The following is a 13,450-nucleotide window of genomic DNA, read 5'->3' as shown; positions in this document are numbered from 1 at the left end:
ATGCTTCAGTGTAATGAAGTGATCTGTTTTGGCACAAATTAAACTTCAATGGAAGCTTACCTCTACAATTGCACTCAAGTGCTTTATTATGTGTCAGATCTCGCGGTGGAGGAACACTTTGGTGACAGTGATCAGAAACGCCTTACATTTAACATAGCCTTAGACAGGGAAAGGAGCAGTTACCGAGGGAAGATATTTAATTGGGGAAAAGGAAATTATGATGCTATGAGACAGGAGTTGGGAAGTACAGACTGGGAGCAATTGTTCCACAGAAAGGGCACAGTTGACATGTGGAGACTGTTTAAGGAGCAGTTGTTGCGAGTGATGCATGCATTTATTCCTCTGAGACAGGTAAGAAGGGGTAAGATGAAGGAACCTTGGATGACAAGAACAGAGGAGCTTCTTGTCAAAAGCTTCACTTGTAAGGTGGAGGAAGCAAGGATCTAGCAAGATTTAGAGGATTACAGCCTTGCTAGAAAGGAGCTCAGAAATGGACTGAGGAGAGCCAGGAGAGGGCACGGAAAAGGCTTGGCAAATAGGATTCGGGAGAACCCAAAGGCATTTTACACATACGTGAGGAATAAGAGAATGATCAGGGAGAAGTTAGGATAGCGTAGGGAATGTGTGCATGGAGTCTGAGCAGATAGGGGTATCCCTAAATGAGTATTTTGCTTGAGTTTTCTCTAAGGAAAGGGACCTTGTTGTGAATGAGAACTTTGAGGAGCTGGGATACAGACTTGACCAGATCAAGATTGATGAAGTTGATGTGCTGGAAATTTTGGAAAATATTAAGACTGATATATCCCCAGGGCTAGACCAGATTTATCCTAGGCTGCTCTGGGAAGCGAGAAAGGAGGTTGCTAAGCTGCTGGCGAGGATATTTGCCTCCACACTCTCAACAGGAGTCGTACCGGAGGATTGGAAGGAGGCGAATTTTGTTCCTCTTTTCAAGAAGGGTAATAGGAAAATCCCTGGCAATTACAGGCGTCAGTCAGTCTTACATCTGTGGTCAGCAAAGTTTTAGAAAGAATTCTGAGGGATAGGATCTATGACTATTTGGCAAATCAAGGCGTGATTAAAGGCACTCAGCATGGCTTTGTGAGGTGCAGGTCATGCGTCACAAATCTTATTGAGTTCTTCGAGATGGTGACAAGACAGGTCGACGAAGGTCGAGTAGTGGATGTGGTGTATATGGACTTATGCAAGGCATTTGATAAGGTTCCCCAAGGTATGCTCATTCATAAAGTCAGGAAGGAATGGATACAGGGAGATTTAGCTATCTGGATTCAGAATGGGTTGGCTGACAGAAGGCAGAGAGTGGTTGTGGATGGAGAGTATTCTGCCTGGAAGACAGTGAGTGGGGTTCCGGAGAGCTCTGTTCTTAGGCCTCTGGTCTTTGTAGCTTTTATAAATGACTTGGACGAGGAGGTTGAGGGGTGGGTTAGTAAATTTCCAGATGACACAAAGGTTGAGGTGTCATCGATAGTATTGAGGGCTACTGTAGGCTGCAGTGCGACATAGACAGGATGCCAAACTGGGCTGAGAAATGGCAGATGGAATTCAACCTGGATAAATGCAAAGTGATGCATTTTGGAAGGTCGAATTCGAATGCTGAATATAGGATTAAAAACAGGATTCTTGATAGTGTGGAGGAACAGAGGGATCTTGGTGTGCAAGTACATAGATCCCTCAAAGTTGCCACCCAAGTGGATAGGGTTGTTAAGAAAGGACATGGTGTTTTGGCTTTCATTAACAGGTGGATCAAGTTTAAGAGCTGCGAGGTTTTGCTGCAGCTCTACAAGTCCCTGGTGAGACCACACTTGGAATATTGTGTCCAGTTCTGGTCGCCCTACTATAGGAAAGATAATAGGCATTGCATAGTGTGCAAAGAAGGTTTACCAGGATGCTGCCTGGACTGGAGGGCTTGCCTTATGAAGCAAGGTTGAAAAAGCTCAGACTTTTCTCTCTGGAGAGAAGGAGGAAGAGAGGAGACCTGATCGAGGTATACAAGATAATGAGAGGAAGAGATAGAGTCAATAGCCAGAGACTTTTCCCCAGGGCAGGACTGACAAGTACGAGGGGTCATAGTTTTAAGATATTAGGGAAAAGGTACAGAGGAGACATCAGAGATAGGCTCTTTACGCAGAGAGCTGTAAATGCATGGAATGCGTTGCCAGCTGTGGTGGTGGAAGCAGAGTCATTAGGGACATTTAAACAACTGCTGGACAGGCACATGGAGAGCAGTGAGTTGAGGGTTCCGTAGGTTAAGTTATTATTTTTTACATTAGGATGAAACCTCAGCACAACATCGTGGGTCAAAGGGCCTGTTTTGTGTTGTACTTTCCTATGTTCTATGTATTCTGTCATTTTTCTTTAGGGACTTAGAACATGAATGAAATATATAGAGTAACCACCTGCAGATCTGATAATATCAGATTTCTTTCATCTCAAAACAGCAGACAGCTTTCTAAGGCTAATTGAATTTCTGCAAAACATTTTTTTTTTAAACCATAATTTTATTTTTGTTGAAATACATCTGACATCCATGCTGTAGGTTAGGAATCAACAACTTAGCCTGTGAGCAGTTCACTCTCAATTGGACTCAAGGCTGTGGTCTTCAATCAAGTTGCTGAATGATAACTTACTTTCAGATATTAACTTTGTCAGTATTGCTTATTAAGGGTCTCAAGTGAAATTAGGCTGGTTTTTACCTAATCGATCTTTAGTGAGTTTGATTTCACAAGCATCTGAAGAGCAAAGGCTTTATACTGACTAGTGCAAAGAAGAGAAGTGGTTTACTAAAGTAACTCAGGTATAAGGCAATACATCAAAAATGCTTTCAACTCTCATCGTACGAGCAGAAAAAATATAGGTAATTCCCATCCATCCTTTTGCAAAATATTATTTACACTTACAAGTTAAATGTTTACATATATTAATATAACAGCTTGTAATTAACATTGAAAACATTGCAATATCAAATTCAATACCTACACCATTAAAATGCTTGAGATAATCTCACAGTGTCAGAGCAAATTCAAAATATTTTAAATTATTTTCTTCAGTTTCCCAATAAAATCAATTTAACTTTATCTCCAGAAGACGTACATATTGTTGGTTAACATACCCCATTTGCAATGGATTCTTAACAAACAAACCCTGGTCATTTTATTGTTTTCATCACTCAGAAAACAGTTATCTTACCATTAATTCCTCAGATAGTACTCCAAATCATAACATAATTCCCTCTTAAGCTGATCAACAATTATTCATACCAAAGATGAAGTATAATGACATTTTTTATTATATTTTTCAGTCATACACTTCTGCAAGTTCACCTCTGGATTGAGCTGGAAGTACTTGGTTAATTAAAGGGGTATCAAATAGGATGATTTACCATATCTGTCGGGATTTTTAGACCAATTTGAACATTTTCCATCAATTCTGCTGTATCATCATCTTCAATATTTGCTGACATTTCTTTTTCAAGGTCCATTTCAGCTCCTGAAATGCCTTTCTCTTTCAGGAGGATCTTGAGACACTTGTCCAGTTTCTTAATAAAAAGATCCACATCTTGTCTTTTTATTCCAACTGCTGATGCAGCATTCAGATAAGGGCATGGATAGCGATTAGTGTGTGACATAAATCCTTGGAAAGTATATCCGTTTATAGTTTGTTCTGAGCCAACAGGAACAACTCTGAGACAAGAGAAAGAAACAATGTGGTACTAGCCCAAGCAATATTTACATACATGTTCTATGTGAACAAGAAATATTGCACTACAGACAAAATGTAAAATTTGAATAATGTGGCAACAAAGTACAAAATAAATTTTTTTAAAAATCCTTCCACTTATATACAAGGTGAGGAGAGTATTTCGAATGATAAATATGAGTGTATGCAGCTCACATTTCCAATAGAGCTTTTCATGCTCCTCATATGAAAAGGAAAACAAAGCATTAGTCAATCAATAAGTGCATTAAGAGTGTGAATTACTCATCAACTCACCTGGCTCCAGATACTAGTCTAGTGAAAAGCATAGATCCAAGCTGTGTGACAGCCTTATCATTGTGTTTATGGAATCTTTTCAAGGACATTGCTGAAAGAAGTAGAAAAGCAACGAACAATGAGGTGGCCATACAGTGTGATGCTTCACATAAACCAAATAATGTGTGTTTCAATACTGAACGTATCAGTTTAAAAAAAAACACTGCTGCAATGCAGGAGATGGTAACAAAAGAACAGACAGTGGGCTTAAATAGAATCAATTTCCTGTACACGAACTGTCAATCACAGGCTCTGGCAGGGACTGAATAAAAGTAACTAAATTTTCTCCAGACAATTGACAAATAACAAATGAGAAACACCGTCATTGAAAGGGCACGCCCACTTCATCACATTGCAACAAGAAACAGTATCTAGGCTCCTAAAGAATTTGCTTGGTAACAACATCAGGGAATATTTAATAATTATTTTTAAAAGTTGAATTTTTTCTGACAATAAGCACCAAGATTTTTACCGACTGGTTGTCCATTACTCACTTGAATAAAGTGATTGAATATGAGGTGGAAGAAGCACTTTGGTTACTTCTTGATGCTCAAGCGTAACCTGAAGCAATTTTCAAGTGAATCAATTAATGGGTCTTGTCCCTACAACTGATCCAGGGAGATCTGGGTTCAAGTCCTACCCGATCCAGAATTGTGTACTAACACCTCTGAACAGGTTGATTAAAACATATAAAAAGGTGAGCAGTTTTAGACTTGAAACAGATAGGAGATTGGTTAAATATGTAAATTGCATACATGGCAATCTATTAGCCTAATTGTAATTGTTAGCTACAAATGAGTAGAGCATGCAGCACCTCTCCGTGACCTGGACTGGGATGCCTAAACAACAGTCAATAAAAGGGACTGCTGGATTCTGCTTAAAGAACAGACCAAGATCCTTCTTTGTGTGTTGTGCCAGGAAAAGTAGAGTAACACACAAAATAAACATAAAAAATAGTGGCAATACACAGCAAGTTGGGGAGAGAAATGGAGTTAACAATTCAGGACACAACCCTATCTCAGAACTCACATCAGCCATGGATAATTTTAAGTAGTGTGAAATCTTTCTTTTATTTACTATTTACTTAAAGCCCCTTTAGAGTGACATGTGTTCACCATTCTTCACATACAAGTTTATGTGACTGAGAAATATTACATTACAGAAAACATTGAAAATTTGAATAATGTGGAAACAAAATACAAAAGAAATGGTGTAAATCTTTTTAAAATATCCTTCTACATATATACAAGGTGAGGAGAGTATTTCTAATGATATGAGTGTATTTCCAACAGAGCTTTTCATGCTTCTCATATGAAAAGGAAAACAAAGCACAAGTCAATCAATGTGGTGCCAAGCATTTTCAGTGAGATAAATTACTTTATGATTCAATAACAAAGTGTTGCTTTATAAGCAAGCCCCTCTTGAGTTGTCTCTTTAGAAACATTAAATTTGTCATGTACATGTAGAACTCAACCCTTCCCGTATCAGGGCATGGTTTGTAGATAGTCATGTACCCTGTAACTGATGGCAGAAAATTAATAGAAGTAATCAGGGTTTCAGCTGCTTTTTAGAGAGTCTGAAACATTGCCTACATTTCAGAAGGCCCACTGCATTAATTGGCAGGATGCTGTCAATGAATGGGTTCTGTGTGAAAGAGGAAAATAGTCAGAAGAGTGTGTGGGAGGGCAGCTCTCAGCAGGACTCCCTGCCTTCCCTGTGCTGGGTCTTCCAATCAGCCATGAAATGCCTGATATTGAGAGACCCTCCCATCATGGACCCCCCTGGAAGAACCTCAACAGGACTTGCTTTTTGGGGTTCCCATGTGGTAAATCATAAAGCCTGATGCTGGATGAACACCAACGGTGGTGAGATGACACCCTAGAAGATGGAATTAATTTCCCACTTAAGGGTCTCAAATTGGCAGCAAAGAGAGAAGGTTGTCCACAAGCTTTCCCAGCCTGATCTACAGAGACAGACAATGGGGAATTGAAGGGATCCCGATCAATTACCCTCCAGCCTGGCTAAACTGCTCCCTCTCCCTACCCCACATCACCACCGAACACATCTCCAGTATGTCATTACATATCAGCCCTAACGTTGTCAGCATGTGTCTGATAATTTTTCCAATCTACAAGTGCACCAGTTACAATAATAAATGCCACTCAGTTTTCAAGAGGGTTAATCAAATTAGTCATTAAACCAAATTGAGAAAACTAATCATGTTTAAGTTATAAATACTAAAGTTATGTACTATAATATCATGCTACAATGAATGTTTATATGGCAATTAAACTAGTATTTTGATGTCATAAAATTATAATTACTTTGGAATAACATTTACACAATCTAAGGCAAAAATAGCATAGATTGAGCTTTTACTCTATTACTGCTGTGTTTGGAAAAAATAAATTGAATCACTTTCCAGATATGAGCACTTGAATCAGAAGGACTAGCAGCTGCAAAATATTGTGTCAGTAGCAGAGGGAGGAAAATTAGACCAACATCACCCATTTCATCAATAAGATTCCTGCTAGCAGATTGAAAAGCAAGGACATTTTCCAAGGAATGATGGGTTGATAATTGCATACTAAAACTGAAAAATGTGAGCTGGAGTCAGCATTATGAATGCAGAATAGGTCAAATTCACATTGTTTTTCATGTTAATTCTAATCATAGCACATTTTAGATTATGTTCAAAGCTGGAAAATATTTTCCACTTGCAGCTCCATATCGGCGACATCTTCACCAAACTTCGACAAAGGTTTACACTGAGAAAGTGGCGTCATAGCTGTTCAAAATGTTGCAACAAGTTTAGTAATTAATTTGGTGAGGTGAGAAATCTGAACTTCTTTCTTTAAAAAATAGGACAAGAAGGGGAGGTCTTGGATAGTGGTAATGTGACTGGTGTAGGCCAAAGGCCCAGACTAATGCTTTGGAAACCTGGATTTAAATCCTACACTGGCAGCTAATGAAATTCAATTAATATATTTGTCATATAGAGATACTTCCAGTAATGACACTAGCATCAACTTTTTCTAAAAATGTATCTGGATCATGAAAGTCCATCCTAACCTATATGTGACTCTAGACCCTCAGCAATGTATTGACTTCAGGATTGTATAAAAAAAAGGGAGATGTATAACACGTATAAAAGGAGCAGAACAATGGAGGCCCTAGAGGAGTATAGAAAGTACAGGGGGGATCCCAAGAAAGCAATTAGAAGAGCAAAGAAAATAAAAAAAAGCTGATGGACAGGATTAAGGAGAATTCCAAGATATTCTACAAGTACATCAAGGAAAAGAGAATAACAGTCGGGCATATCCCCAGGACCAGATGAGTTGTATCCCAGTCTGTTGTGGGAGAAGAGTAAGGAAATTACTGGGGCCCTGATCCAAATTTTCAAACTGTCCCTGGCCATAGGAGAGATGCCAGAGGACTACAGGACAGCTAATGTGATTCCTCTTTACAAGAAAGTTGCTAGAGATAGACTAGGAAACTATAAACCAGTGAGTGTAACATCACTGGTAAGGAACCTATTGGAGAAAATAGTGAAGGACAGGGCTAGCTGGGTGTGCAGCAGAAGGACATTGATAGAGTGTTAAATATTAAATTAATTTCCATTTAGAGAGGCATGGTTTGATGAGATTTAGTCAACATGACTAGCTATGCCCCCTTGTAATACCCGACTCCATACGCGGGAAAAGGTTCACACTGTCAAGATAGAGTGTTAAATATTAAATTAATTTCCATTTAGAGAGGCATGGTTTGATGAGATTTAGTCAACATGACTTTGTTAGAGGACATCATCCCTAACAAATCCAGTGCAATTTTCAAGGAGGTAACCAAGTGATTGGATGAGGACAGTTGATATAGTTTATATGCATTTCAGAGGTGAAGCTTTTGACAAGGTCCCACATGGAAATGATAAAGAAGATACAAGCTCATGGGATCCAGAGTAACTTTGCAAGTTGGATTCAAAATTGGCTTAGTGATAGGACTCAGAGGGTGGTGGTAAAGTCAGTTTGTGTGACTGGTGCCCAGTGTGCAGTGGTGTACCTTGGATCAGTGCTGGGTCCCTTATTATTTGTGTTATTTATAAATGACGTAAATGAGAATGTGGGGGAATGACAAGGAAGTTTGTAGATGACACAAAAATTGTCCAGGTGGTTGACAGTGAAGTGGAAGGTGTTAAACGGATTGATCAGATGGGCAGATCATTGGTAGATGGAATTTTACCCTGATTATTTTGGAAGACGTAATAAGACAAGGGACTACTCAACAAAAGATAGTACAGTAGGAAGCTCAGAGGAACAGAGGGATCTTGGGTTGCTTGTCCACAGATCCCTAAAGGTGGCAGGGCAGGACAGGTAACAGATAGTTAAGAAGGCATGCATCTCACCTGCCTTTATCAGTGTGGCACTGATTATAAGAGCAAAGGGGTCATGTTGGAGTTGTACAGAACTCAGGACAGGCCACAGCTGGTGTATTGTAAGCAGCTCTGATCACCACACCATCAGAAGGATGTGATTGCACTGGAAGAGGAGATTCATCAGGTTGTTGCCTAAGATGTTGCATTTTAGCTGGGAAGAGAGACTGGATAAGCTCGGGTTTTTTCCTTGGAGCAGAGAAGGTTTAAAGATGCACAAAATGTGTGAGGGGACATGGACAGGGTGAACAAAGGAGTCACTAACAAGGGGGCATAATTTTAAAGTGAAAGACAGGAGATTTATAGGGGATTTGAGAAACAACATTTTCACCCAGAGGGTGGTGAAAATCTGCCTGGGAGGGTGACTAAGGCAGGAAACCTCTCAACAAGTACTTGGATAAAAAGTATAAAAAAGTGCTGACGTGTCATAACATTCAAGGCAATGGGCCTAGTGCAGGAAAGTAGGACTTGCGTAGGTTGCAGTATATTTTTGGTGGTACAGACATGATGGGCTGAATAGCCTCTTCTGTCCTATGACTCTTAACTGACCATGAAATGGCACAGCAAGCCACTCAGTTAAAGCACAAATAGGGGTGGATGACAAATATTGGTTTGACCAGTGATGCCCATATCCCATGAATGAGAAGAGACAGGTACAAATCCTACTCGCTGTAATGTTGCTCTCACTTTTTTACTGAAATCACAAAGGAGGAAATGGGCTTACAGTCCAATATAATATTAAAAAACACCCGCAGATCCTGTCACATGATTTAGTAATAACATTTTCACAATATAAGATCAAAATACTGTATATGCTGGAGATTTAAAATAAAAACAGAATGTCCTGGAGAAACTCAGCAGTTCTGGCTGCATCTATGAAGACAAAAAAAGAGTTAACATTGCATGTTCCAAAAAAAGAGTTAAATTAGACTTAAAAGACTCATTCTGTTCCTCTCTCCATAGATGTCCCCAGATCTGTTGAATTGCTCCATCACTTGCTGTTTTGATTTATAATAGCATTTTTCTGCTTTACATTAGCATTACTTTAACAGTCAGAAAACAAGATTCAAGAATTTAAGTCTTTATCTTGACTAACTGGGCTGTATCATAATATTATTCACACCTAAGTTCAAAAACATATTTGCTAATCTTATATTTATCACTGTCAATACTTAATTAATTTGGGGTACAGATGCAAGCTTAGAGCTGAGGCAACATTTGTAACTATTACCTAATAACTAATACCAACAGTTAGTGCTGCTGCCTCACAGAACCAGGTCTTCAGTTCAATTTCAGCCTTGAATGACTGTCCATGTGGAATTTACATGTTCTCCCTGTGCCTGTGTGGGTTTCCTCCAGTTTCCCACCACAGTCAAGGATGTGCAGGTGAGTTGAACTGGCAATGCAAAATTGTCCCATGATGTACAGGCTGGGTAGATTAGCCATGGTAAATGCAGGATTACAGGGATAGGGTGGGATGCTGTTTGGAGGGTCCACTTAGACGTGATGGGCCGAATGGCCTCTATGTACACTGTAGGGATTCTATGATTCTACTTAAGTCCTTCAAATGGATTACGAGCTTGTTAATGCTTTGTAAGAATTGTGATGAATAAACAAATGAAGGTTAATGATAAAGTAAGACATGTTCTGAATCACACTTTTGGGACTAGATTTCTAGCCCACTGGGCAATCTAAGGCAATGTTATACAAATACAAGTCTTGCTTTTTATAATCAAGGTTCCAACTAAACTGTGAAAATGCTCAATGTTGTGTTATAGTGACCTCTAGTGCTACAAAAAATAGTAAATACCAAACACACTGGTTCTGCTGAAACATTATCGACCTGAAACATTATCTCTGTTCATCCCTACAGATGGTTGCCTGATCAGCTGCATGTTCACCAGCATGCTCTGCTTTTATTTCATATTTCCAGAGTCATCCTATTTGCGTTTTGTTCCGCTAAAAGCTTTTCTTAAAATTCTGTCAATCTCTTTCTCAATAATAATGGATACGCTGCTTAACTAACTACTGACAGCCCTCCAACAAAATCACTCGTAAGTTACACCAACAGTAACTCAACATTTCATGTTTTGCACCAAGTTCGGCTACTTGAAATGTTTGTATGTCTAGGCTGGCATTGCAAATGCTTGATCCCTCTTAAACTAAAGCTTCTTAATTTAAATGATTGCAGTAAATGCTTAGTGGTACTGAACTTCAACATTGATAAAAGGAGACTAGAAGTTGAAGCTTTTCATTTTGCACTCTTCCGAGCTAGAACATAAGAAACTGACTTGAAATTATTTGTTACCTTTAATTAACATTATGCAAAATAAGGCTTCCCGAACTGCAAATTTATTTTGATTAAATTGTAGAATAACTTTATTTTTAAAAACTGTTTCAAAGTATTTTGAATTAATTCAGTGAAATGTACACAAAAATGATTACCGTTATTTTAAAGAGAAAGAAAAATCAGCTTTACCTAAAGAAATAGCGTTGTTTGGAGTCCCCAGAAGCCTTTCATTGTGAGCTTCAGACAACTTCTTTAATTCAGTTGAAAGGTAAGTGAACATTTCCTGCAATAATACAAATTAAATCAAGGAGTAAATAAAATGATTTACAATCATGACTGTTGAATATTTCTCTTCTATGTTAACTTCCATTCAACCACCCGTACTGTCTGCAGCATTTTTAAGAGTTTTTTTGTTGTTCAATCTTGACAATGTCTACTTGTTGCGAGCCCCAAAATGAATGTCAAAAAATGCACAGCACCATTTTGAAGAGCAAGGATTTTTTCCTGGTGTGCTGGCCAAAATGTATCGTTCAGCCAACAGTTCAAAAATGTCACTTAACCTTTTGCTGACTATGGCTGTATAAATTGGTGCCACATTTCCATGTATGCAACAGTGACAATAGCCTCATTTATACATCGAATGACACCAGTGCATTTTGAAATGGTGGGCAGCATCAAACTGTGGCATCCTTGGCCTTATTCTCAGTCCTCAAATTTTTGTTGGTGAGGATAGAGGTATGGATAGTGAGCCTACACACCCTCCATTCCCAATCTGGGTATCTCCACTGTGAAGGTTGTCGTCTCTTAGCTCCTGCAATTTTTATGTTATTGGCCAACTTCTCTATGACACAGAGTCTTGGAGCAGAGTCTAATTTTGTCTAACAGGATTATGAGAGTGAAATAGCAACTGCTCTGCCCAAGATCGTAAGAAATTACAGAGAATTGTAACACAGCCCAGTCCACAGCCCAGTCCATCACGAAAACCAGCCTTCCTTCCATTGACTCAGTTTATACTTCCTGCTGCCTTGGGAAAGCAACCAAAGTAATCAAAGGTCCCTCCCAGTCTGGTTATACTCTCTTCCTCGCTCTTCCATCGGGCAGAAGATACAAAAGTTTGAAAACATATGCCAAAAGATTTAAAAACAGCTCCTCCCCTGCTGTTATCAGATTTAAGAACAGACTCTCATATATTAGAACTGATCTTTCTCTGCACCTTCTCTGTAGCTATAATGCTATATTCTGCACTTTGTTCTATTACCCTGATGTACTTATTTAAGGTATGATGTGTCTAGTTAGCACATAAAACAATAGTTTTCACTGTATCTCAGTACATGTGACAATAATAAATTAAATCAAATCAAAAAATTTACACTGATGCCAAGAAGTGTTGTTTTCATTTGACCGACATTTCTATAAGGTTATAAGAAGTTATTTTATGTTTAATCTCTTTCTTAATGTCTCAAAGACTTTTTGCACAAGGTTAACAAGGTGTCAACTTCTTAAAGCTTCTGTTATTGTTTTAGTGGTATGTTTTGTTGAGTTTTGTACAGTGTCAAAGGAACACAAATTGTTTTTTTAAAATGTGAGTTGGCAGGGTGAGTGGGTAGGGGATAATAAAGTATAAGGACTGAGGGCTAGAAAATCTATGATGTAACCAAACAACTGGAATGGACACCAGAGTGGACCTTTAAGCCAGACCAAACTGGCACTCAGCATTTCTGATGTCACATCCAATCTGTTTCTCGTGGCAATGAACTCAACTTGGCCGGAATGAAAATTGCACATATTGAGATATTTTATACTGAGGTGGGTCTCCAAAGCAAGAAAATTCCCACACGCAACTTGAAAATATGACCCTACAACTCAAAAATAACATTTTCATTGTTATGCAATTTGGGACACCCCAACCGATGTACAGTTCCAAGTTCTCTCTTCCTTGAAATGTTATTTGAGTGGTTTCATTTTTTATTGGTCAAAGCACTCAACATTCATCAATTCCGAGGACATAAGGGTAAATTATATCATCACCAACACACACACTATAGCTTTATTCCCAATGATATAACATATTAAATTGGAGAGCAAATAGAAATTTAGATTTCTTATATTGTTGAGGCTTACTCAAAACATCACTGTTAAAATTAGGCAACAGTATGTTGAACTTTCCAAATATCATTAAGTATGGAAATTTATGGACAAATTTATGATCAACTGGTCCAAATAAAACATAAGTTAGCCATTTTGCTAACATTTTGCATACTAGATGGCATCCATAACAACTATATTAACAAGCTTAACTTCAAGCTGAAGAAGCCAAAATAAATTGAGTAGAAAAACATATATCCTTATTGATCTTCCTAATTTGTACACATTGACATTTATTGCAATACAAATGAAAACTTAAAAGAGTTGCCTAAAAACTCAATTGCAAAAGGATTGAAAGCAATAATCAATTACTGTGTGTTCTCATAATTTACTGCATCCTTTAACTGATGGACAAAGCAGCACACCTCATTTACAAATCATATTATATTGCTTTTAACAATGCCATACAAATATGCAGAAGTTAAAAGAAAACATGGCATACAGCCTAGTCAGACACTATAGCATTCATTCTTTTTCTAAGTTAAAAATCACACAACACCAGGTTATAGTCCAACAGGTTTAATTGGAAGCACACTAGCTTT

The 13,450-nt window shown here is 38.4% G+C and overlaps 1 protein-coding gene across 7 annotated transcripts in view; it reads right to left on the bottom strand.

The window, feature by feature from the left end:
* Window positions 1-2,773: 2,773 nt before the first annotated feature.
* sepsecs (Sep (O-phosphoserine) tRNA:Sec (selenocysteine) tRNA synthase) overlaps window positions 2,774-13,450 on the bottom strand; it is a 63,697-nt gene continuing 53,020 nt past the window's right edge. For all 7 annotated transcript variants that reach the window (XM_043693756.1, XM_043693766.1, XM_043693746.1 and 4 more), the window contains 3 exons: window positions 10,953-11,046; window positions 4,009-4,099; window positions 2,774-3,698 (listed from right to left, as the gene is read on the bottom strand). In XM_043693756.1, the coding sequence (XP_043549691.1) occupies window positions 3,380-3,698; window positions 4,009-4,099; window positions 10,953-11,046 (504 nt within the window). In that variant the 3' untranslated portion in view covers window positions 2,774-3,379. The remainder of the gene's footprint in view (window positions 3,699-4,008; window positions 4,100-10,952; window positions 11,047-13,450) is intronic.

This window comes from Chiloscyllium plagiosum, chromosome 1 (genome assembly GCF_004010195.1).
Source record: "Chiloscyllium plagiosum isolate BGI_BamShark_2017 chromosome 1, ASM401019v2, whole genome shotgun sequence".
Taxonomy (NCBI): domain Eukaryota; kingdom Metazoa; phylum Chordata; class Chondrichthyes; order Orectolobiformes; family Hemiscylliidae; genus Chiloscyllium; species Chiloscyllium plagiosum.
The sequence above is the reverse complement of the archived record's forward strand: the minus strand, read 5'-3'. Positions and strand labels throughout refer to the sequence as shown.